The sequence below is a fragment of the Leptinotarsa decemlineata genome, unplaced genomic scaffold (assembly GCF_025532065.1).
Source record: "Leptinotarsa decemlineata unplaced genomic scaffold, Ldec_3_MD MMD2_tig00001019_RagTag_RagTag, whole genome shotgun sequence".
In the NCBI taxonomy this organism is placed as follows: Eukaryota; Metazoa; Arthropoda; class Insecta; order Coleoptera; family Chrysomelidae; genus Leptinotarsa; species Leptinotarsa decemlineata.
Window position 1 is genome coordinate 2698402 of NW_027412557.1, and position 22825 is coordinate 2721226.

At 35.8% G+C, this 22825-nt stretch overlaps 2 protein-coding genes across 2 annotated transcripts in view; one reads left to right on the plus strand and one right to left on the minus strand.

Moving 5' to 3' along the window:
- Positions 1 to 22825, minus strand: part of LOC111518250 (juvenile hormone esterase) — a 160807-nt gene that overhangs the window by 101389 nt on the left and 36593 nt on the right. The gene's annotated exons all lie outside the window — the stretch shown is intronic.
- Positions 16983 to 18909, plus strand: LOC141482294 (uncharacterized). Its single transcript, XM_074175324.1, has 3 exons — positions 16983 to 17770; positions 17830 to 18051; positions 18108 to 18909. The coding sequence occupies exons 1-3, from the start codon at positions 17600 to 17602 to the stop codon at positions 18753 to 18755; spliced, it is 1041 nt and encodes a 346-aa protein (XP_074031425.1). The 5' UTR covers positions 16983 to 17599; the 3' UTR covers positions 18756 to 18909.

The window sequence follows — 22825 nt, forward strand, 5'->3', positions numbered from 1 at the left end:
CGGAAACGCCGCCACAATCGACTGATAACACTTTGGGAGACCCCCAAACGAAGAGCTACATCATTTTGTCGCGTGCCACCTTGAAGAAGCCCTATAGCTCTATTCATCTCAGCCAATGGTAAGTGATGGCGTTCCATGTTAAAGCACAATAGTAGGAGATTTGAGCCGGTTCTAAGCCTCCCCCCACCACTATGACGTCACGTGGGGTGGATGACCTAGACCGACTCATGTGACCCTGAGAAATATGTCTGGTGCATGCCACCTTGAAAAATATGTATGGTGCATATGACCTTGAAAAATATGTCTGGTGCATAGGTGGTATGTGTACATCACAGATTACAGCCGGTTCTGGGCCTCCCCCCACCACTATGACGTATTAATTGCTTTTTTTGTTATTGTTTAGTAACATCAAGGCGATGTGACCTTGAAGGGTCTGGTGCATGGATCGTTCAGAATTTTTTTCATATGAGATTTTGTGTGTGTGTGTGTGTGTGGGTGTGACATAGTGACGTAATTACATTTGATTGGTGTGTGTGTAAGAATGCACGGTACAGGGTTTCATCATGTGCTTGTCTATGTACAAACATACGTCTGCATACTTCGAAAATCCTTCAAGTAATGAATGTTCCATCGATGTGAGCCCACCAAGTTATTAGTGGTGTGACGTCACAGTATCAACCGTTCAACGGTAAGAGAGCGAGATGTTCACTCCCCGACGTGCGGCTGAGTAATGCTTCATCGGTGTGCCCTCACCTATATCTCTGCAGTGAAGGATGTGACGTAACGCATCGCTCTAACCTCGTTATCGATGGTGACACGCAGGTGGCCGAGGACTGTGCTAACGTCTGCCCTCTTCGAGAGCGCAACGGCCACTGCCTGTTCGTAACGACATCCAGTTGGGAGGTGGGCTTGGCTGTGACGTCAGGCATCTCTAGTGGGTAGCGAAGTAGGGTGAACTGTGAACTGAAGAGAGTTAAATAACGTGCATTTGTATAGATAATATTGTAGAATCTCGTGAAGAATCAATCTAAAAATTATCAACTTGAGCTGTGCCAAGGTATGGTTAGGGCGAATTGCCTACATATAACAATTGACTGAAATTCTCTCTATTATAGCAAAATTTGATCTCACATTTTCGCTTTGAAACCTCATTGAACTATTGAGGAGATAAGTAATGAGAAGAGTTCATTGCATGTATTCAAATGATTCAAGATGAAACAAACCAATGAAGCACAAGTGATAAGAAATGAGAGTTCAGAGAGTGGATTCTTGTTGCTTGTAACTATCCAATGGAATTTAAGATCTGAATCTTGTGTAATGTTATATTCATGATGACGAATAAAAGAACAGTTATTATTTAGGTCTATTTTATGTACGGAAAACACTGAAGAGAGTGAAATTGAATTACAGAATACATATTCGGGAGAGAAATAAATATAGCAGGATTTGGAAAAATCTTGAGTTTTGGATAGAATCTAAAAATTGTGGAAAGAGACAACTGCTTTGATGAGCCGATTTTCTATAGTTTGTGCCTGTATTTGCCATATGTCAAAAACTTGTCGATTTTGATATTGCATGTAGCTTTTGCATTCCGTTTCGACCTTCACAGCATATGACATCAGCGCAACTATAACTGAAAAGTAGGATGTGTCATCACTTTGATCGAAAATAAATTCATTCACCTGTCATTGCCAGATTTACCCGGCAAGTTTGGTTTGACTTTGAAATAAATGCAAGGTTATTATCTGCCCCAAAACAGATGCGTAGATTCAACACATAACATTTTACAGAAGAACAGACTGACATTTCTCACGCATATGCATGTCTAACATGAACTAGGTACCGCATACTTAATGATGATTCAAAATGCTACACTACATTTTTTCTTGAAATATGATTACATTACAATTTGAACCAACATAGTGGATGATATTGACGTAACTTCAACTGAAACGTGGGTATCGCCTCACTTTGGTCTCTTTTTTTCCACACATTGGCAGAATCTGATGGTGAAGTTTGATTTAACCTTGAAACTAAATACAAGGATTTTCTCGAGGGTCGAGTTTTCATGTATGCCGATGGCACAACATTGTGACGTCCCCAGATCTGAATGAAATTGAAAATGAAACGAAACTAGTAATGAATTCGAATGTTGGTGTAGAAACAATCATTAAATAAATAATGGAAATAAAACAACATTCATCCAGTTTTCAGTATCAGCGACTTTCCAAATAAATCTAGGTTTCGAAACTGAATTGTCTTTCAATAATCACATCGAATACTTGTGCACTTCTCTGGAAAACGTATTTTGCCTTGCTAACAATGAAATCAAATTTTTTGAGACATTATCTCTTGGATATATACTATGGTCTAGTGTATTCTGAGCTTAGTATAAATATTACCATTTGGGACACTCATCAGAAATAAATAGAATCTTTATAAGGCAAAAACGCTTCATTAGACTATTTTTTGATCTCAAAAACACAGAATCTTGTAAGAAAACATTCCAAGACAAAAAAAATTCACATTACCATGCATTTATCTTTACAAAATATCAAGCTACGTTCATGTACATTCCCATTTGCTAACAAGAATTGAGGAAATTCACTGTCATTAAACGAGATGGAGAAACGATTTCCATCAGGAAAAAATGAACCATAATGAAACAAATTTTCTCATATTCAAGAAAAAAGACGAAGACTTTTTGGTAACAAGTTGTTTTTACTTCCTGATAGAGTATGAAAATAATATTTTTGTGTAACATGTGCTGTTATTGATATAAGTGCTATAAGATAAAATATCTTTTGTAAAATGTGACGTGTCATATATACATTCATGTATCAAAAATGATGACTAAAATTTGACTTTGACTTCTTCGCCAATGACATGCTAGACGGAGATTTGTAGACATGTAGTGTCAACACTTGACATTTTACAGGAGAACAGACTAATATTTCTCACACATATGCATGCCCTACATGAACTTCCGCATGCTTAAAAATGATGTAATAATTTAAAATGTCACACTACGTTTTTCTTTTCGAAACATGATTGATTACAAATCTGAAGCCATACAGTAGATGATATTGATATGATTTCCACTGAAAAGCAGGTTTGTTCTCACTTTGGTCTGTTTCTCCCCCACCATGTCAAGATCTGACAGAGCAGTTTGGTTTGAGCTTGAAACTGAACGCCCAGGTTATGCTAGATGGAGATTTGCGGAGTTTCCAAAAGAGATGCGTAGGGTCACGCCATTTTGCAGTAGAATAGATTGATATTTCTCACACATGCATATGCTCGCCTAACAAGAACTTTCACGTATTGCAGTACAATCTAATCATTTGAAATTCAACACTATATTGCAGTATCTGACGGTGGAGTGTGGTTTGACTGTGAAAATGAATACAAAGTTCATTCTTAGCGAAAATCGTGCTAAACGGGGTTTGGAAATTCTCCAAAATAATGTATACAGTCACAACACAACATTTTGCAGCGAAAAAGACATATTTTTTACACCTTAATATATTCTCGACATGAACTTTTACATGTCGCAATACACATGTTTCAATTTGAAATGTATTACTATCTTCTTCTTAAAACCCAATATTATCCAAGATTCAAGCCAATATACCATATTACGTAAGCGTGTATTCAACTGAAAAGGAGCTATTTCCACACTTCAACCTGAAAACTGATTCCTCCCCTCCACCATTTTATGATCTGACCTTGAAGTTGAGTTTGATCTTCAACTTGACTACGTGGTCATTTTCTGTCGATGTCCTGCTATACTGGTTTGTGAGTCCCCAAATATTACATAATGCACACATTTTTCGTACATACACACGCATGCCTCACACCATGCATGCTTATGTTTATGTTGTAGTATTTTTCTCGAGAGAATTTATATGGCTGAAGCTGCGATGATTCTGCAACCGTGTTAGGAATCACACGTTGAAAGGTAAGACCTCATTAGTCCTCAGCTCGCACAAGTTTCTCAACTTCTGAGAGTTGTCGTTCGTATGGGGGCGACAGCTGATTAACGGAAAAACAGATTTTAAACAGAAACAGAACATTTACTTGCTGCATGATAAAGATACAGTAATGCAACTTGTCGCTATCGAATTGGGTACTATAATAACGTGATCAACATTTTTGTCAACATTTTTACTGTTATTCCTGTGAATATAGTATTTCAGACTAATATATCATCATAGAAATTCAGTTTTCTGATATACTATGATTCCATAAGACATGTGTCTCAATAGCAGATTTTATTCATATTCATATTTGGTCACATTACTTCTAACGCAAAGTTTTCCCCGCTGTTTCTAATTTACTGTTCGAGGAAAATTTTCTGGCGCTCCATTTCGGTCAATCAGTTATTGTTGAACCTGCTTCTGCAATTTTGAAAAATGTTTGTTGATGTGATGAAATATATCGCATCTATCTTGAGCCTCATAATAGATGAATACAAGGAGAAAACAGTGAAGGATGGACTTGAAGAGTGTTATAAGGCTTCTAAACGAATGAAAAAGATCTGAAAAATACTACTACTATGGGTGGGAAACAAAATCTACTAGCATTCTTGATCAATAATACAACACTACGTAATCAAATGAAATTTGAGATGAAGAAAGGAGCAGGCCTGATTAGCCGGAAAGAGACAGCCTCTAATCGAGTACATTGGGATGATTCAGAATCGGCATTCAATTCGCGTATCCGGACTGAAGTTATTAGTAATCTCAAGCATAAGAACCCTACCTCATTTTTGATCGACTATAAGACCCTTTTTGTGAGACTAATTCAAAATGCATTGAAAAAGGATGCATTTTTGAAGGTTAATTTGACATTCGGTGGAGAATTTGAGGTTGTCAAAGGCGATCAAATCTTCAACGAATATAAGTATTTCTCAATATCTAACGCATCCATCCATAGTAACACTGATATGAATATGTGGTTTGAGGAACATGTTATGGAGCCAATCATGATAAAGTTGGAAGAGTTTCAGGAACGTGACAGAGGTTAGACGTTGAAAGCAGTAGTGAATTTGGGGGTTACCGTAAACAAATTTGTGCCGCAGAGAGGTTCATCATACATTGAACTGCCTTCTCAAATCAAAAGAGAAATCATGATATAATGCCTGCTTCGCTTGGGCCATTGTTTCGGCGTTGTATCCAGTTCCCCATGGACAACATTCAGATCACATCCCATCTTATCCTGACTATTCAAAAGTTCTGAAGTTGTGAGGTATTCAGTTTCCGATGAAAATTATTCAGATGAATAGTTTCGAAGAGCAGAATGATCTCTCAGTCAATGTTTACACGTTCAAACTTTTTAAATCCAAGTATACTGTAGTACCGCTAAGATTGAGCATAGCAAAAAATAAAAGCAAACATGTGAATCTAGTCATGATTCAAGACATGTATTACGATGAAAGATGTGAGGATTCAATAAATGTCTGGTCACCAACCAGAAAACACTTTGTTTGGATGAAAGATCTATCTAGTCTGGTGAGTAATCAACTCGACAACCGTAATAGAGAAAAATATTATTGCCATAGGTGTTTTCACTGTTTTTCCACGCAAGCTATGTTAGATAAACACCTTGAAGACTGCTCGAAGACAAAGGAATTCCTACCAAAATTACCTATGGAGGGAAAATATATTTTGAGGTTCAAAAATTTCAAAAACAAAATTACATCGCCTTTCGTCAAATATGCCGAGTGTATTGGTATCTGCACAAGATGGCAATAAATATCAACGACATATTCCGGCATCTATTATATATTATTATTTTATCGATCATTTCGTGATGAAAATTGTATGAAATGGTTTGCAGACGGAATAGGTCAGTTTGCTGAAGATGTTGCAACTGTGTTCCAGTGTCCTTTCGATGTAGATATATCAGCCAGCCAGGAAACATTTTTTCAGGCAGCAACTCATTGTCACATATGTGACAAATCATTCAATATATCAGATAAAATAGTATGCGACCATAATCGTCAAATACCTAAAAATAATTAATCGCGAACCATCACACAATGAGTGCATTATAAACTATCAAGATGATCCAACAATTCCCATCGTATTTCATAACTTATCAGGGTATGATGCACATTTTGTTATAGAAAATATTGCATTGGATCTCAATGGAAGTGTTGCCGTTTGGCCGATAACAAAAACTATATCTCCTTCACTAAAAATATTTCTGGTAGCAAGATCCACTTCAGATTTTTCAACTCATTCAGATTCATGAGTTTTTCACTGGATACGTTAGTATCATATCTATCAGATTTTCCAAATCTCATATCATATTTCTCCAACCGCTCGAATGATGAAGAGTAGATTTTGACAAAAAAGGGTGTAATGCCGTATGACTATATCGATTCTTTCAAAAAATTCAATGAAGATTGTTTACCCCCTATCGAAACCTTTTACAACATATTGGAGGAAAAACCGTGTCCTAGGAGATCTTACTTACGTGTCAAGCTGATATGGGCTACTTTTAATATAAATACATAGGGAAAATATACGAATCTGTATTTGAAGACGGATGTTATGCTTCTGGCTATGTCTTCGAGCAGTTCCGCTCAAGTTGTCGTAAAACTTACGGTTTGGATCCTGCCCATTATTTCACTCTGCCTGGCTATACATGGGATGCTATGTTATTCAAAACGAAACAGCAACTTGAACTTCTCACCGATGTAGATCAGTTGATGTTTTTCGAAAAGGGAATAAGAGGTGGACTGAGTCAAGTTTGCTCCAAGCGAAGAGTCACAGCTAATAACAAATACATGGGTGACAATTATGATGAAGCGAAAGCTGACTCATACCTGATATATTTCGATGTTAATAATCAATATGACTGGGCAATGTCTCAATATCTACCAAACGGCTGGTTTGAGTGGAGGGACACCAACATTGATATCACAACTGTGCCTGATGATGCCTCGGAAGGTTATATACTAGAAGTTGATATGGAGTATCCAAACAACCTTCACGATATGCATAAGGATTTACCGTTTTGCCCCGATCATGTGGATCCTAAGACAAAAAAATCTCGAACCGAAAGTACATCGGATGTGAAACAATTTAAATTGATGGCTACTCTATAGTCGAAGAAATAGTATGTGAATCATTACAGAAATCTCAAGCAGGCCTTAGAACATGGTCTCATTTTGAACAAGATTCATCGTGTTCTAAAGTTCAAGCAGTCCACATGGTTGAAGCCCTACAAAGGCTTGAACACACGTTTGCAAACTGCTGCCTCGGATGATTTTGGAAAGAACCAATTCAAACTAATGAATAATGTCGTATTTGATATGTACTGCTATCTTCAAAACTCAATTTTTGTCCCATATATATAAATATTTGTTTAAGGCAAAACTATGGAAAATCTGAGAAAGCACTCTGATGTTCGCCTTGTAACGAGTTGGGATGGGCGATATGGTGCCGAAGCCAGAATCTCCAATCCTCGGTTCAAGAGTTTGACTGTCTTCGATGAAAACTTGACTGCCATTGAATTGGGAAAATCCAAAATATTCTTCAACAAACCTATATATGTTGGAATGGTAGTACTGGATTTGGCAAAGTTGACCACATATAATTTCCATTATGAATACATGGCACCTAGGTATAGAGAAAATTTTTGCGCAGTTTATACTGACACGGACAGTTTGATTTATGAAATTATAAATTATGATCCATATGAGATGATGAAAAATGATTGTCATCAGTATTTCGATACTAGCGATCATCAATCAGATATCATTTACAATATTCCTCGAGCGAATAAGAAAGTAATTGGATTGACGAAGGATGAGAACAACAGAAAGCTTATGCTCGACTTCATTGGACTCAGATCTAAATTATACTCAACTAAAAGTGCAACTTCAAAAGATTAAATCACTGATCTGAAAAAAGATTGAAGCAGGAGAATTATGAAAATGATGAAATCAAACAAATTGTGGCCAAATTCGGAGTATCCAAGAAAGCGAAGGGCGTTAAACATAATGTTGTCAAAAAAAAAATCGCTTTCGAAGATTACGTGGCCTATTTGGAAAATTATACCGAAAAAGCAATCACACAAAAAAATTAATGAAATCCTATAAGCATAGGGTGTATTCAACAGAACAAACGAAGATTGCTCTGAATCCTAACAATGATAAACGCTAGCTAATTCCTGAAACCTACCATACTCTTCCATGGGAACATTACTCAATTCAAAATCTATGAATATTGATTATTAACAATATCAACTACAAATTATTCTCGTCTAACAAGAACTGTTCTATGTACGAGTGAAAATCACATATCATATTGAAAGTTTTTGTTACATCTCTGCCCCTGCCGTGGGCAGAGATGTAAACGCGCTTCTTTACTATAACTTGTTCTTCAATTACAGTTGATTCTAGCAATGAATTTGTGGTTCAGCGTAACACCACTGATGAGAGCTATGGCGGGTCGAAACAGGGCTGTCCGGTATTGAATCATAAATGCGTTATGTTTGGGCTTTATTTCCAGCTAAGAATGGTTGAAAAAAAAATTGATCTAGTCTCCCTATAAAACTGAAGTTATTCTACTGATACGCAGAAAAATTACACACCAGTAAATCTCAAAATCAAGTAAACTCTCATAACACCAAGTGCGTATCTGAAATATATTGGTACAAATTTGAGAAAATGTTTTCAATGTGTAGCCATAAAGATATCGATGTTATGTATTTAGATCAAAACTACAGACGAATAGCAAAACAATTGATTCGCTACAATTGTAATGTGATTGTTCCATTCCAACAGTATTATCACAATCTCCATCATACCAATTTTCGATTATGTAGCTCCATATTTGACTTTTGATGAAAATGAAGATATTTGTCTAGAACAGTGGAAGGATAGATGTGGTTGATTGGTAAATATGAAAGATTTTAATCTCAATAAGGACTAATATTGAAAAGGGTATATGCTGATAATAACATGTTTGTTCGACTTGGCATTTTCTATAATATCGAGATTCATAATTAATGGAGTGCTTTACTATGAAATGTACTGCAATTTGGTCAAAACTGAATGTTTATGTGGGTTTTCGTCTATTTATATCAACAACATGTATTCAAGAGAAATTAACAGATATTTTTGAATTGATTTTGAACTGAAATAGATCAAAACCAGTTTCAGTTACACATTTTTCCAAACAGCTTTCATACAAGATGATTTAATGGCTATTTTTTTGGTTATTTTGGTTATGTTTCTGGTAATGTCAAATTGTCGTCGTAAAGTCAACATGGATCTTTCCTCTGTGTTATGGTTTGATTCTACAAGATGATGGATGTCATAGAAAAAGCATTTTTCTATTGAAATCAATATTTTGAACATCAATGAAAACACACTCAAGTTAACTAATGATTCAAAACAACTTCTTACAAAATGTAAACCGAAAAGATATAATGAACACGATCTTACACAATATATAAATAGTTTTCATTGTTGTCTGTTTACAAAAGATATGATGGAAGAGTTGAATTTAATATTTTCAGGAAATACATCGACTTAATAGATACTTATGAGCCCTTCGAAGGAAGAGACCAAGAAATGTTACCCTAAAAAATGAGGACAAGTGGTTGATATCATCTAGTTGTGAGTTCATCGTTGAAACACCACCACACCACCCAGTTAGAGCTGCTGGAGCGTTTGATTTTTAGATTGTAGAGGAAGAAAAACATCGCCAATAGCCCCATATAAAACCTCTCTCGAAAGAAAATAGATGTGTGGTTCAATTCGAAATAAATGACAGTATGGTTCATTTTTCCAATAGTTCTGCTTTGACCCACAAAAGTACACCTGTATATCAGCAACAAGATAATATGTTAACAAAAACTTTCAATATGATATGTGATTTTCACTCGTACATAGAACAGTTCTTGTGAGACGAGAATAATTTGTAGTTGATATTGTTATTAATCAATATTCATAGATTTTGAATTGAGTAATGTTCCCATGGAAGAGTATGGTAGGTTTCAGGAATTAGCTAGCGTTTATCATTGTTAGGATTCAGAGCAATCTTCGTTTGTTCTGTTGAATACACCCTATGCTTATAGGATTTCATTAATTTTTTGTGTGATTGCTTTTTCGGTATAATTTTCCAAATAGGCCACGTAATCTTCGAAAGCGATTTTTTTTTTGACAACATTATGTTTAACGCCCTTCGCCTTCTTGGATACTCCGAAATTGGCCACAATTTGTTTGATTTCATCATTTTCATAATTCTCCTGCTTCAATCTTTTTTTTAGATCAGTGATTTAATCTTCTGACGTTGCAGTTTTAGTTGAGTATAATTTAGATCTGAGTCCAATAAAGTCGAGCATAAGCTTTCTGTTGTTCTCATCCTTCATCAATTCAATCACTTTCTTATTCGCTCGAGGAATATTGTAAATGATATCTGATTGATGATCGCTAGTATCGAAATACTGATGACAATCATTTTTCATCATCTCATATGGATCATAATTTATAATTTCATAAATCAAACTGTCCGTGTCAGTATAAACTGCGCAAAAATTTTCTTTATACCTAGGTGCCATGTATTCATAATGGAAATTATATGTGGTCAACTTTGCCAAATCCGGTACTACCATTCCAACATATATAGGTTTGTTGAAGAATATTTTGGATTTTCCCAATTCAATGGCAGTCAAGTTTTCATCGAAGACAGTCAAACTCTTGAACCGAGGATTGGAGATTCTGGCTTCGGCACCATATCGCCCATCCCAACTCGTTACAAGGCGAACATCAGAGTGCTTTCTCAGATTTTCCATAGTTTTGCCTTAAACAAATATTCATATATATATATATTTATATATATATATATATATATATATATATACATATATATATATATATATATATATATATATATATATATATATATATATATATATATATATATATACCCGATAAATATATATATATATATATATATATATATATATATATATATATATATATATATATATATGTATATATATATATATATATATATATATATATATATATATATATATATATATATATATATATGTGTGGGACAAAAATTGAGTTTTGAAGATAGCAGTACATATCAAATACGGCATTATTCATTAGTTTGAATTGGTTCTTTCCAAAATCATTCGAGGCAGCAGTTCGCAAACGTGTGTTCAAGCCTTTGTAGGGCTTCAACCATGTGGACTGCTTGAACTTTAGAACACGATGAATCTTGTTCAAAATGAGACCATGTTCTGAGGCCTGCTTGAGATTTCTGTAATGATTCACATACTATTTCTTCGACTATAGAGTAGCCATCAATTTAAATTGTTTCACATCCGATGTACTTTCGGTTCGAGATTTTTTTGTCTTAGGATCCACATGATCGGGGCAAAACGGTAAATCCTTATGCATATCGTGAAGGTTGTTTGGATACTCCATCTCAACTTCTAGTATATAACCTTCCGAGGCATCATCAGGCACAGTTGTGATATCAATGTTGGTGTCCATCCGCTCAAACCAGCCGTATGGTAGATATTGAGACATTGCCCAGCCATATTGATTATTAACATCGAAATACATTAGGTATGAGTCAGCTTTAGCTTCATCATAATTGTCACCCATGTATTTGTTATCAGCTGTGACTCTTCGCTTGGAGCAAACTTGACTCAGTCCACCTCTTGTTCCCTTTTCGAAAAACATCAACTGATCTACATCGGTGAGAAGTTCAAGTTGTTGTTTCGTTTTGAATAACATAGCATCCCATGTAAAGCCAGGCAGAGTGAAATAATGGGCAGGATCCAAACCGTAAGTTTTATGACAACTTGAGCGGAACTGCTCGAAGACATAGCCAGAAGCATAACATCCGTCTTCAAATACAGATTCGTATATTTTCCCGATGTATTTATATTAAAAGTAGCCCATATCAGCTTGACACGTAAGTAAGATCTCCTAGGACACGGTTTTTCCTCCAATATGTTTTAAAAGGTTTCGATAGGGGGTAAACAATCTTCATTGAATTTTTTGAAAGAATCGATATAGTCATACGGCATTACACCCTTTTTTGTCAAAATCTACTCTTCATCATTCGAGCGGTTGGAGAAATATGATATGAGATTTGGAAAATCTGATAGATATGATACTGACGTATCCAGCGAAAAACTCATGAATCTGAATGAGTTGAAAAATCTGAAGTGGATCTTGCTACCAGAAATATTTTTAGTGAAGGAGATATACTTTTCCTTTTTTATCGGCCAAACGGCGACACTTTCATTGAGATCCAATGCAATATTTTCTATAACAAAATGTGCATCATACCCTGATAAGTTATGACATACGATGGGAATTGTTGGATCATCTTGATTGTTTATAATGCAATCATTGTGTGATGGTTGGCGATTAATTATTTTTAGGTATTTGACGATTATGGTCGCATACTATTTTGTCTGATATATTGAATGGTTTGTCACATATGTGACAATGAGTTGCTGCCTGAAAAAATGTTTCCTGGCTGGCTGATATATCTACATCGAAAGGACACTGGAACACAGTTGCAACATCTTCAGCAAACTGACCTATCTCGTCTGCAAACCATTTCATACAATTTTCATCAAGAAATGATCAATAAAATAATAATATATAATAGATGCCGGAATATGTCGTTGAAATTTATTGCCATCTTGTGCAGATACCAATACACTCGGCATATTTGACGAAAGGCGATGTATGGGAAAACTTTGCGTTAGAAGTAATGTGACCAAATATGAATATGAATAAAATCTGCTATTGAGACACATGTCTTATGGAATCATAGTATATCAGAAAACTGAATTTCTATGATGATATATTAGTCTGAAATACTATATTCACAGGAATAACAGTAAAAATGTTGACAAAAATGTTGATCACGTTATTATAGTACCCAATTCGATAGCGACAAGTTGCATTACTGTATCTTTATCATGCAGCAAGTAAATGTTCTGTTTCTGTTTAAAATCTGTTTTTCCGTTAATCAGCTGTCGCCCCCATACGAACGACAACTCTCAGAAGTTGAGAAACTTGTGCGAGCTGAGGACTAATGAGGTCTTACCTTTCAACGTGTGATTCCTAACACGGTTGCAGAATCATCGCAGCTTCAGCCATATAAATTCTCTCGAGAAAAATACTACAACATAAACATAAGCATGCATGGTGTGAGGCATGCGTGTGTATGTACGAAAAATGTGTGCATTATGTAATATTTGGGGACTCACAAACCAGTATAGCAGGACATCGACAGAAAATGACCACGTAGTCAAGTTGAAGATCAAACTCAACTTCAAGGTCAGATCATGAAATGGTGGAGGGGAGGAATCAGTTTTCAGGTTGAAGTGTGGAAATAGCTCCTTTTCAGTTGAATATACGCTTACGTAATATGGTATATTGGCTTGAATCTTGGATAATATTGGGTTTTAAGAAGAAGATAGTAATACATTTCAAATTGAAACATGTGTATTGCGACATGTAAAAGTTCATGTCGAGAATATATTTAGGTGTGAAAAATATGTCTTTTTCGCTGCAAAATGTTGTGTTGTGACTGTATACATTGTTTTGGAGAATTTCCAAACCCCGTTTAGCACGATTTTTGCTAAGAATGAACTTTGTATTCATTTTCACAGTCAAACCACACTCCACCGTCAGATACTGCAATATAGTGTTGAATTTCAAATGATTAGATTGTACTGCAATACGTGAAAGTTCTTGTTAGGCGAGCATATGCATGTGTGAGAAATATCAATCTATTCTACTGCAAAATGGCGTGACCCTACGCATCTCTTTTGGAAACTCCGCAAATCTCCATCTAGCATAACCTGGGCGTTCAGTTTCAAGCTCAAACCAAACTGCTCTGTCAGATCTTGACATGGTGGGGGAGAAACAGACCAAAGTGAGAACAAACCTGCTTTTCAGTGGAAATCATATCAATATCATCTACTGTATGACTTCAGATTTGTAATCAATCATGTTTCGGAAAGAAAAACGTAGTGTGACATTTTAAATTAATACATCATTTTCAAACATGCGGAAGTTCATGTAGGGCATGCATATGTGTGAGAAATATCAGTCTGTTCTCCTGTAAAATGTCAAGTGTTGACACTACATGTCTACAAATCTCCGTCTAGCATGACATTGGCGAAGAAGTCAAAGTCAAATTTTAGTCATCATTTTTGATACATGAATGTATATATGACACGTCACATTTTACAAAAGATATTTTATCTTATAGCACTTATATCAATAACAGCACATGTTACACAAAAATATTATTTTCATACTCTATCAGGAAATAAAAACAACTTGTTACCAAAAAGTCTTCGACTTTTTTCTTGAATATGAGAAAATTTGTTTCATTATGGTTCATTTTTTCCTGATGGAAATCGTTTCTCCGTCTCGTTTATTGACAGTGAATTTCCTCAATTCTTGTTAGCAAATGGGAATGTACATGAACGTAGCTTGATATTTTGTAAAGATAAATGCATGGTAATATGAATTTTTTTTTGTCTTGGAATGTTTTCTTACAAGATTCTGTGTTTTTGAGATCAAAAAATAGTCTAATGAAGCGTTTTTGCCTTATAAAGATTCTATTTATTTCTGATGAGTGTCCCAAATGGTAATATTTATACTAAGCTTAGAATACACTAGACCATAGTATATATCCAAGAGATAATGTCTTAAAAAATTTGATTTCATTGTTAGCAAGGCAAAATATGTTTTTCAGAGAAGTGCACAAGTATTCGATGTGATTATTGAAAGACAATTCAGTTTCGAAATCTAGATTTATTTGGAAAGTCGCTGATACTGAAAACTGGATGAATGTTGTTTTATTTCCATCATTTATTTAATGATTGTTTCTACACCAACATTCGAATTCATTGATTACTAGTTTCGTTTCATTTTCAATTTCATTCAGATCTGGGGACGTCACAATGTTGTGCCATCGGCATACATGAAAACTCGACCCTCGAGAAAATCCTTGTATTTAGTTTCAAGGTTAAATCAAACTTCACCATCAGATTTTGCCAATGTGTGGAAAAAAAGAGACCAAAGTGAGGCGATACCCACGTTTCAGTTGAAGTTACGTCAATATCATCCACTATGTTGGTTCAAATTGTAATGTAATCATATTTCAACAAAAAATGTAGTGTAGCATTTTTAATCATCATTAAGTATGCGGTACCTAGTTCATGTTAGACATGCATATGCGTGAGAAATGTCAGTCTGTTCTTATGTAAAATGTTATGTGTTGAATCTACGCATCTGTTTTGGGGCAGATAATAACCTTGCATTTATTTCAAAGTCAAACCAAACTTGCCGGGTAAATCTGGCAATGACAGGTGAATGAATTTATTTTCGATCAAAGTGATGACACATCCTACTTTTCAGTTATAGTTGCGCTGATGTCATATGCTGTGAGGGTCGAAACGGAATGCAAAAGCTACGTGCAATATCAAAATCGACAAGTTTTTGACATACGGCAAATACAGGCACAAACTATAGAAAATCGGCTCATCAAAGCAGTTGTCTCTTTCCACAATTTTTAAATTCTATCCAAAACTCAAGATTTTTCCAAATCCTACTATATTCATTTCTCTCCCGAATATGTATTCTGTAATTCAATTTCACTTTCTTCAGTGTTTACCGTACATAAAATAGACCTAAATAATAACTGTTCTTTTATTCGTCATCATGAATATAACATTACACAAGATTCAGATCTTAAATTCCATTGGATAGTTACAAGCAACAAGAATCCACTCTCTGAACTCTCATTTCTTATCACTTGTGCTTCATTGGTTTGTTTCATCTTGAATCATTTGAATACATGCAATGAACTCTTCTCATTACTTATCTCCAATTATATTATAACCTTTAACTTTGCAGTCCGACGCGGGCCTCAATAGTTCAATGAGGTTTCAAAGCGAAAATGTGAGATCAAATTTTGCTATAATAGAGAGAATTTCAGTCAATTGTTATATGTAGGCAATTCGCCCTAACCATACCTTGGCACAGCTCAGGTTGATAATTTTTAGATTGATTCTTCACGAGATTCTACAATATTATCTATACAAATGCACGTTATTTAACTCTCTTCAGTTCACAGTTCACCCTACTTCGCTACCCACTAGAGATGCCTGACGTCACAGCCAAGCCCACCTCCCAACTGGATGTCGTTACGAACAGGCAGTGGCCGTTGCGCTCTCGAAGAGGGCAGACGTTAGCACAGTCCTCGGCCACCTGCGTGTCAACATCGATAGCGAGGTTAGAGCGATGCGTTACGTCACATCCTTCACTGCAGATATATAGGTGAGGGCACACCGATGAAGCATTACTCAGCCGCACGTCGGGGAGTGAACATCTCGCTCTCTTACCGTTGAACGGTTGATACTGTGACGTCACACCACTAATAACTTAGTGGGCTCACATCGATGGAACATTCATTACTTGAAGGATCTTCGAAGTATGCAGACGTATCTTTGTACATAGACAAGCACATGATGAAACCCTGTACCGTGCATTCTTACACACACACCAATCAAATGTAATTACGTCACTATGTCACACCCACACACACACACACACACAAAATCTCATATGAAAAAAATTCTGAACGATCCATGCACCAGACCCTTCAAGGTCACATCGCCTTGACGTTACTAAACAACAACAAAAAAAAGCAATTAATACGTCATAGTGGTGGGGGGAGGCCCAGAACCGGCTGTAATCTGTGATGTACACATACCACCTATGCACCAGACATATTTTTCAAGGTCATATGCACCATACATATTTTTCAAGGTGGCATGCACCAGACATATTTCTCAGGGTCACATGAGTCGGTCTAGGTCATCCACCCCACGTGACGTCATAGTGGTGGGGGGAGGCTTAGAACCAGCTCAAATTTCCTACTCACAATATTTCCAGTTTAATTGCTGAGCAAGAACTGCATAGAATGTACAAACTCGACACTTTCAGATTATTCATTTTAGCAGAAAACCTACAGTTTGTAAAAAACTTGATAAAAGATTAGTTACCGTTTTTGCAGGCTTTGTTCAACCCATAGAAATCTACAGGATGGTCGAGTGTACCAATTTATTCGAAATTAAACGACCTCATGCATTTATTTTTATGATATTTAGTTTGTTATAAAAATATCCCTAGACTTTTCCGATGTGTGTAGTTATGCAGATGATCACTAATAGTAATTTATGTATCAAGGGAATTAGGAGGGCCTTAATTACCGATGGCAAAGTTTGCGTCCCGAGGGCCTCTGGCCCGAGGGACAGCAATTGCCTGAGGTTATTAAGGCTCATTAATTCCCGTGGTAAATAGATAATTTTATTTCTGACCGATTTCAATAAAATTTTGTTCATTTTTGAAACGGAAAAATGTACCAATTCATTACCTTCCCGGTATATTTGAATCAGGTACCGTTGATTATAGTAGAGTTTTCTTGTTGCTAGGTTGTTGCTATGTTACTTGTTTATAAACAGAACTTTGTTATCAAGCTGTGTTTGCGGTGAAAACGTGTTTTCTACCCCAAATATAATGGAGGATATTTTGAAAAAAGCTGAACAAGCAAGAGAATCATTAATTCCATCGAAAAGTGAAGCCGTATACCAAAAAGAATACAAGATATATCTGGACTGGCTGACACGGAAAAATGTTATGCCAAAAGATGTCACTGAAACTGTATTTCTGGCATATTTTCAAGAACTGGTAAGGAATTTTCTATGTTTTTCGGTAGATTTGGTAGTAATTGTGTTTATTCGTTTCAGTCAGAAACGTATAGTCCGAATTCTTTATGGACTAAATGGTCAATGCTAAAATCGATGGTGACTATACATGAGAAACGAGATATCACCAAGTTCAATGAACTACAGGCTTTTTTGAAACGGAAGAGTGAGAGTTATAAGCCGAAAAAGTCTGCTGTTTTATCTCCTAAAGATGTTATCAGATTCCTAAAGGACGCTCCTAATGATATTCATTTATTGCATAAGGTAATTTTTTTCTTATTTTCCTTTTTGTGTGTATTTATTTCCTTTTTTTGTTATAGGTTGTTTTGATTATGGGTTATTTTGGAGGATGCAGAAGTCAGGAACTTTTGAATATGAAGATATCGGATACAGAGGACCGGGATTCCGTTATGGTAGTGAACGTACCGGAAAGTAAAACTGGTGTATCGAAGAAATTTACAGTTGTGGATGAAAAAGAGTTCTCCGCTTTGCCTCTATTAAGACTTTATATGTCTTTGCATCCTAAAGGTATTGAACGATTTTTTTTGAGCTTCCGACAAAATAAATGTACATCTCAGCCAATTGGAAAAAACATGTTTGGGAAAATCCCCAGCAAAATCGCAATGTATTTAGGATTGCCAAACTCATCTTCCTATACGGGACATTGCCTTCGTCGCACTTCTGCTACTGCTCTAGCCAATGCAGGAGCAACTATGACTAACTTAAAAAGACACGGAGGTTGGAAAAGTTCCACGGTGGCGGAGGGGTATTTGGAGGATAGCATCGAATTGAGAAATAAAACGGCGCGTATGTTGTCTACTTTGTCTTTAGAAGAGGCAGGTACCTCGACTGTAGTGAACAGAAGCTCCAGCCATACAAAAGAAGAAATTGTTTCCAGTGGCGGAAGTAATTTTCAGGGAACATTTCAAAATTGTACATTTATTATTTGTAATGACGTGAATAAATAAAATATGGTTCAGTTTTCATTTCTATTTATTTTTACTTGTGAAAGGTAGAGGGAATTATAAAATCTATAATGTCCCAAGGGAGTTATGACCCTCTTTATTGATAGCGTAACTATGACGATATAAGCTTATAATATCCCGGTCAGAAATAAACATGTTTACTGACCTTATTCAAATGTTGAAAATTTATAATTTTCCTTTAATAATTTTTAACGAGTGTGAAATTTTGGAGGATAACACAGCATGTTTCGAGCAACTACTAAAATATTGCATACTGGTGTTACACAAAAATGAATGAGGTTGCTACCTCTCAACAAACAAATTTACCTATGGGTACGATTGGTTAGATATGAATATTTTGTTATTGTTTATCAGTAGATAAAAAGTGCATTTAAAATTTATGTTTATAAACATCCAATCCGTTGCGAAATAAAATTATAAATTCTTATGATGTAATTAATAAAAATGTAAGGCGATACCTTATCATCTTTGGTATTACATTCCTTGTATGCATGTCTGTTTCAACTACATCTGTCTCATCAGTGAAACTACCTACCTTGTAACAGAAATAAAAAAACCTTCTTTTGTAAAAATCTCATTCATGAGTTTGATTGGGAACTAAGGGCAACATTTTTAAAAGTTGGTTAAAGACTCCTAATTGTACTGAATGAGAAAATAATAAAAATACAATTAGTATCCTTGACCAGTATTTTCCTGTATTTGAAAATTCAACAATGAGTTCAAAATATTTTTCAGAACAAAAAATTACATACTTTGACGTTTTGGAATCAAGTTGAACTATATCTACTGAAAGCACTAACTAAGTTAGTAGTCTCCTGATGATGTTAACTTGGTTAGCGAAAAGAGCGCCGACAGACAGTATTTTTGTTCTGCTGAGGAAATATCTATTTCTATTACTATGAAGGAAAGTACCACTTTTTCTCCCACAGGATGTAGTTTACTTAGAATTCTGATGTTTATTGGCGGTTATAATTTTTTTTTACAACAGGGTGTCCAGTCAGTGAACGCAACCCTTTCCAAAATCAAAATTACCTTTTTCTGTGAATAGTTATTTCATTATAATGTGGTTTATCTTCTCTTAGGCGAAATCAGAAACTTTTCGTTGCTTGAAGATGTATGAAGTAATGGCCATATACAGGCTGATTCACGGTGGATGGCACATTAGACGTTTCTGGTGAACCAGACAACGGATCACTTTGAAAATTTAATGGAGGGCATATTCGGACATTCTCTAGCCAACTAAAATATTTTCGACAATGCGGTGTTGCCGCTTCTATTAGAAAGCAGTAGCAACTTTGATTTTTCAGTTTCACTAGTTCGGACTTCCATTGTCTACTATATAAAATGATTTGAAATCCCTGAAACAAGTAAAAAAGAATAATTAAAAAAGAATAGTTGAAAATAACAATTATATTAAGCAACAATAAACCTGAAATGAAATGATAGTGAAATAACCTACAAGTAAGGTTACTGCGCAACCTCTGCTGCAGGCAACAAGTGATGCAATTGAACCCAGGTTTGTGTTTAATAAACCCTACAAAATACAAATTAAGCAGAACACAGAGTCAGATGCTACAAATGCAATACGGATTTATACAGATGGCTCAAAAACCAAAGAAGGTTCAGGATGTGGAGTGTACTCCAGATCACTAAGCCTAAGGATCAAATGGGGAATAGGAAGAAATACCAGCGTGGTCCAAACAGAACTGGCTGGTATCTCAATCGCCACAAAAGAAATAACCAAGAAAAGAATTTCGGGCAAAAACATAACAATCTGCACTGATAGCAGACAAGCACTATTAGCCTTGAACAGACACCGTGTTACTTCAGGGCTAGCACTAGAGTGCCACCAAGATTTAGCCAAAGCCTCGGTAGATAATAACATTATCCTGAGGTGGATTAAAGGGCACGAAAGGAGTAAAGGTAATCGCATTGCCGACTCTTTAGCCAAGGAAGCGGCTGGACTAAGAATTTTAGGACCAAGTGGCACCCACGGCCTGATGACCTCGACAATTGCGGAACTAGTCAAATGTTACACCCATGCTCAATCTTTAAAGAGATGGGATGAAATCAAAGGATGTAATCTTGCCAGGATCACCTTGGGCGACCCTGGGAAGCTGGCGCCGAAGAAATATCTGGCGATGACCAGGAAAAATCTACGCCTTACAGTAGGATTTCTGACTGGCCACTGTCAGCTAAGGAAACACCTACATAATATGGGGCTAGTGGACACACCTCTATGCAGGATGTGTGAACAGGAAGATGAGACTGTCAGGCATGTCCTGTGTGAGTGCCCGGAGTTATCGTCAATAAGAAAGTGTGTGTTCGGCGAGTCTTGGCCTACACCTGCCGATATAAAGGAGATGTCTCCCAGCGACCTGTCCACCTTCCTGGAAAGGACAGGATGGACGACGACCTAGGAGGACAACTCCTTGGGAGGATGTACAATGGGTCACATGTGGCCTAAGTGCGTGGGCTTACACTCACCCTCCCTACTCTACAGATACAGATACAGAACCTACAAGTAAAAATATAATAATTGAATAAATAAAAATTAAAGGAATGGAAAAAGAAAATAATAAAAAAATGAAAAAGTGTAGAGATTCCAAGTCACGTTAGTTCACGACGTTTCGATTGTTGGTATCTACAATCGTCTTCGGGTGATGACTGGATTGATTTGATTTGATTTGATTTTTCAAATGGAACACTCTGTATATAATATTATTTTTGGAATCTCCAACAATTGCCCGACAACTTTTCTTGATATTTCCCTATACCTATCTGTTACCGTTTTCGAAATAAAAATTAATTTCAATTTTTTTCTTCGAAAATCATGACTTCTAAAAATGCCGATATCTTTTAGTTAAGAAGTACTATGATATCGAAATTTGGTTGGGAGTTAGGTGATACTTGGACACTTCCCACACGTCAGCCTAATCTCCGTTACTTCAATACAGGGTGGTAAAAAAATACAGTTTTTTCGTTTGCTTGAAAAAGTTGCTGAAATTTGATTATTTTGAATGGAACACCCTGTATATTATTGAAAATTCGGAAAGCTGCTGAAATTTGCTTTCTTTCTATGTATATCATACCTATACCTAACTAGTCAAGTTTCGGACTTATGAACATTTATTTGTGAAAATGTCCCTTCAGAATGGTATTTCCATTCGGTATTTGGTAAGCAGGCCATGATTACTATTTGACAGTAGCGTTGTGACATTCTCCTAATAATATTGACATTTTCGTTACTTCAGAAGTTGCAAATACCTTCAAAACGATGGAACAAAACTATTCAAACGAAGTTCTTATGAATTTGTTTATTATTTTTGGACAGTGTGACAAAATTATCAGCAGAACATATAGAAAGTTCAATGAAATGTATCCGAATCTACCGCCAATGAACCTCAAGAAATTTATACGAATTCAGAACAATTTCAATGCATTTGGATCAACTTTAAAAGCACCAAGAAACTTGCCTCGACCCGTAACTTTCGAAGACAACCAGATTAATGTCTTAGCATATTTTCATGCATTTCCCGAGTCATCGATAAGAAGTGCTGAAGAAGATTTGGGTATAAAATATTCATCGGTTCAAAGAATCTTGTGAAGACATAAAATGCATGATTATAAATTCACCAAAATTCAAGCAATGAAGCCTCAAGATCCTCAACAGAGAGTAGAATTTTGTGAAATGTTGTTGACACGCATTCAAGAAGATCCACTTTTTTTAAATAAAATTATTTGGACTGATGAATCGAAATTTTCGAGAGAAGGGATTTTCAATAGAAAAAATCGTCATTATTGGTCCAGTGAAAATCCTCACGTCACAAAAGAAGCCGGATTTCAAGAAAATTTTAGTTTTAATGTCTTCTGCATGTTGATGGACAACAAATTGAGGTACGTGATATACGAGGAGTCATTAACATCCAGAAGCTACCTGAATATTTTGGAGAATACTGTAGACAGTTTCGTGGATAATCTGCCACTCGAAGATTATCGAAACTGTTGGTACCAACTAGACGGAGCTCCTGCACATTGCACAAGAGAATTGA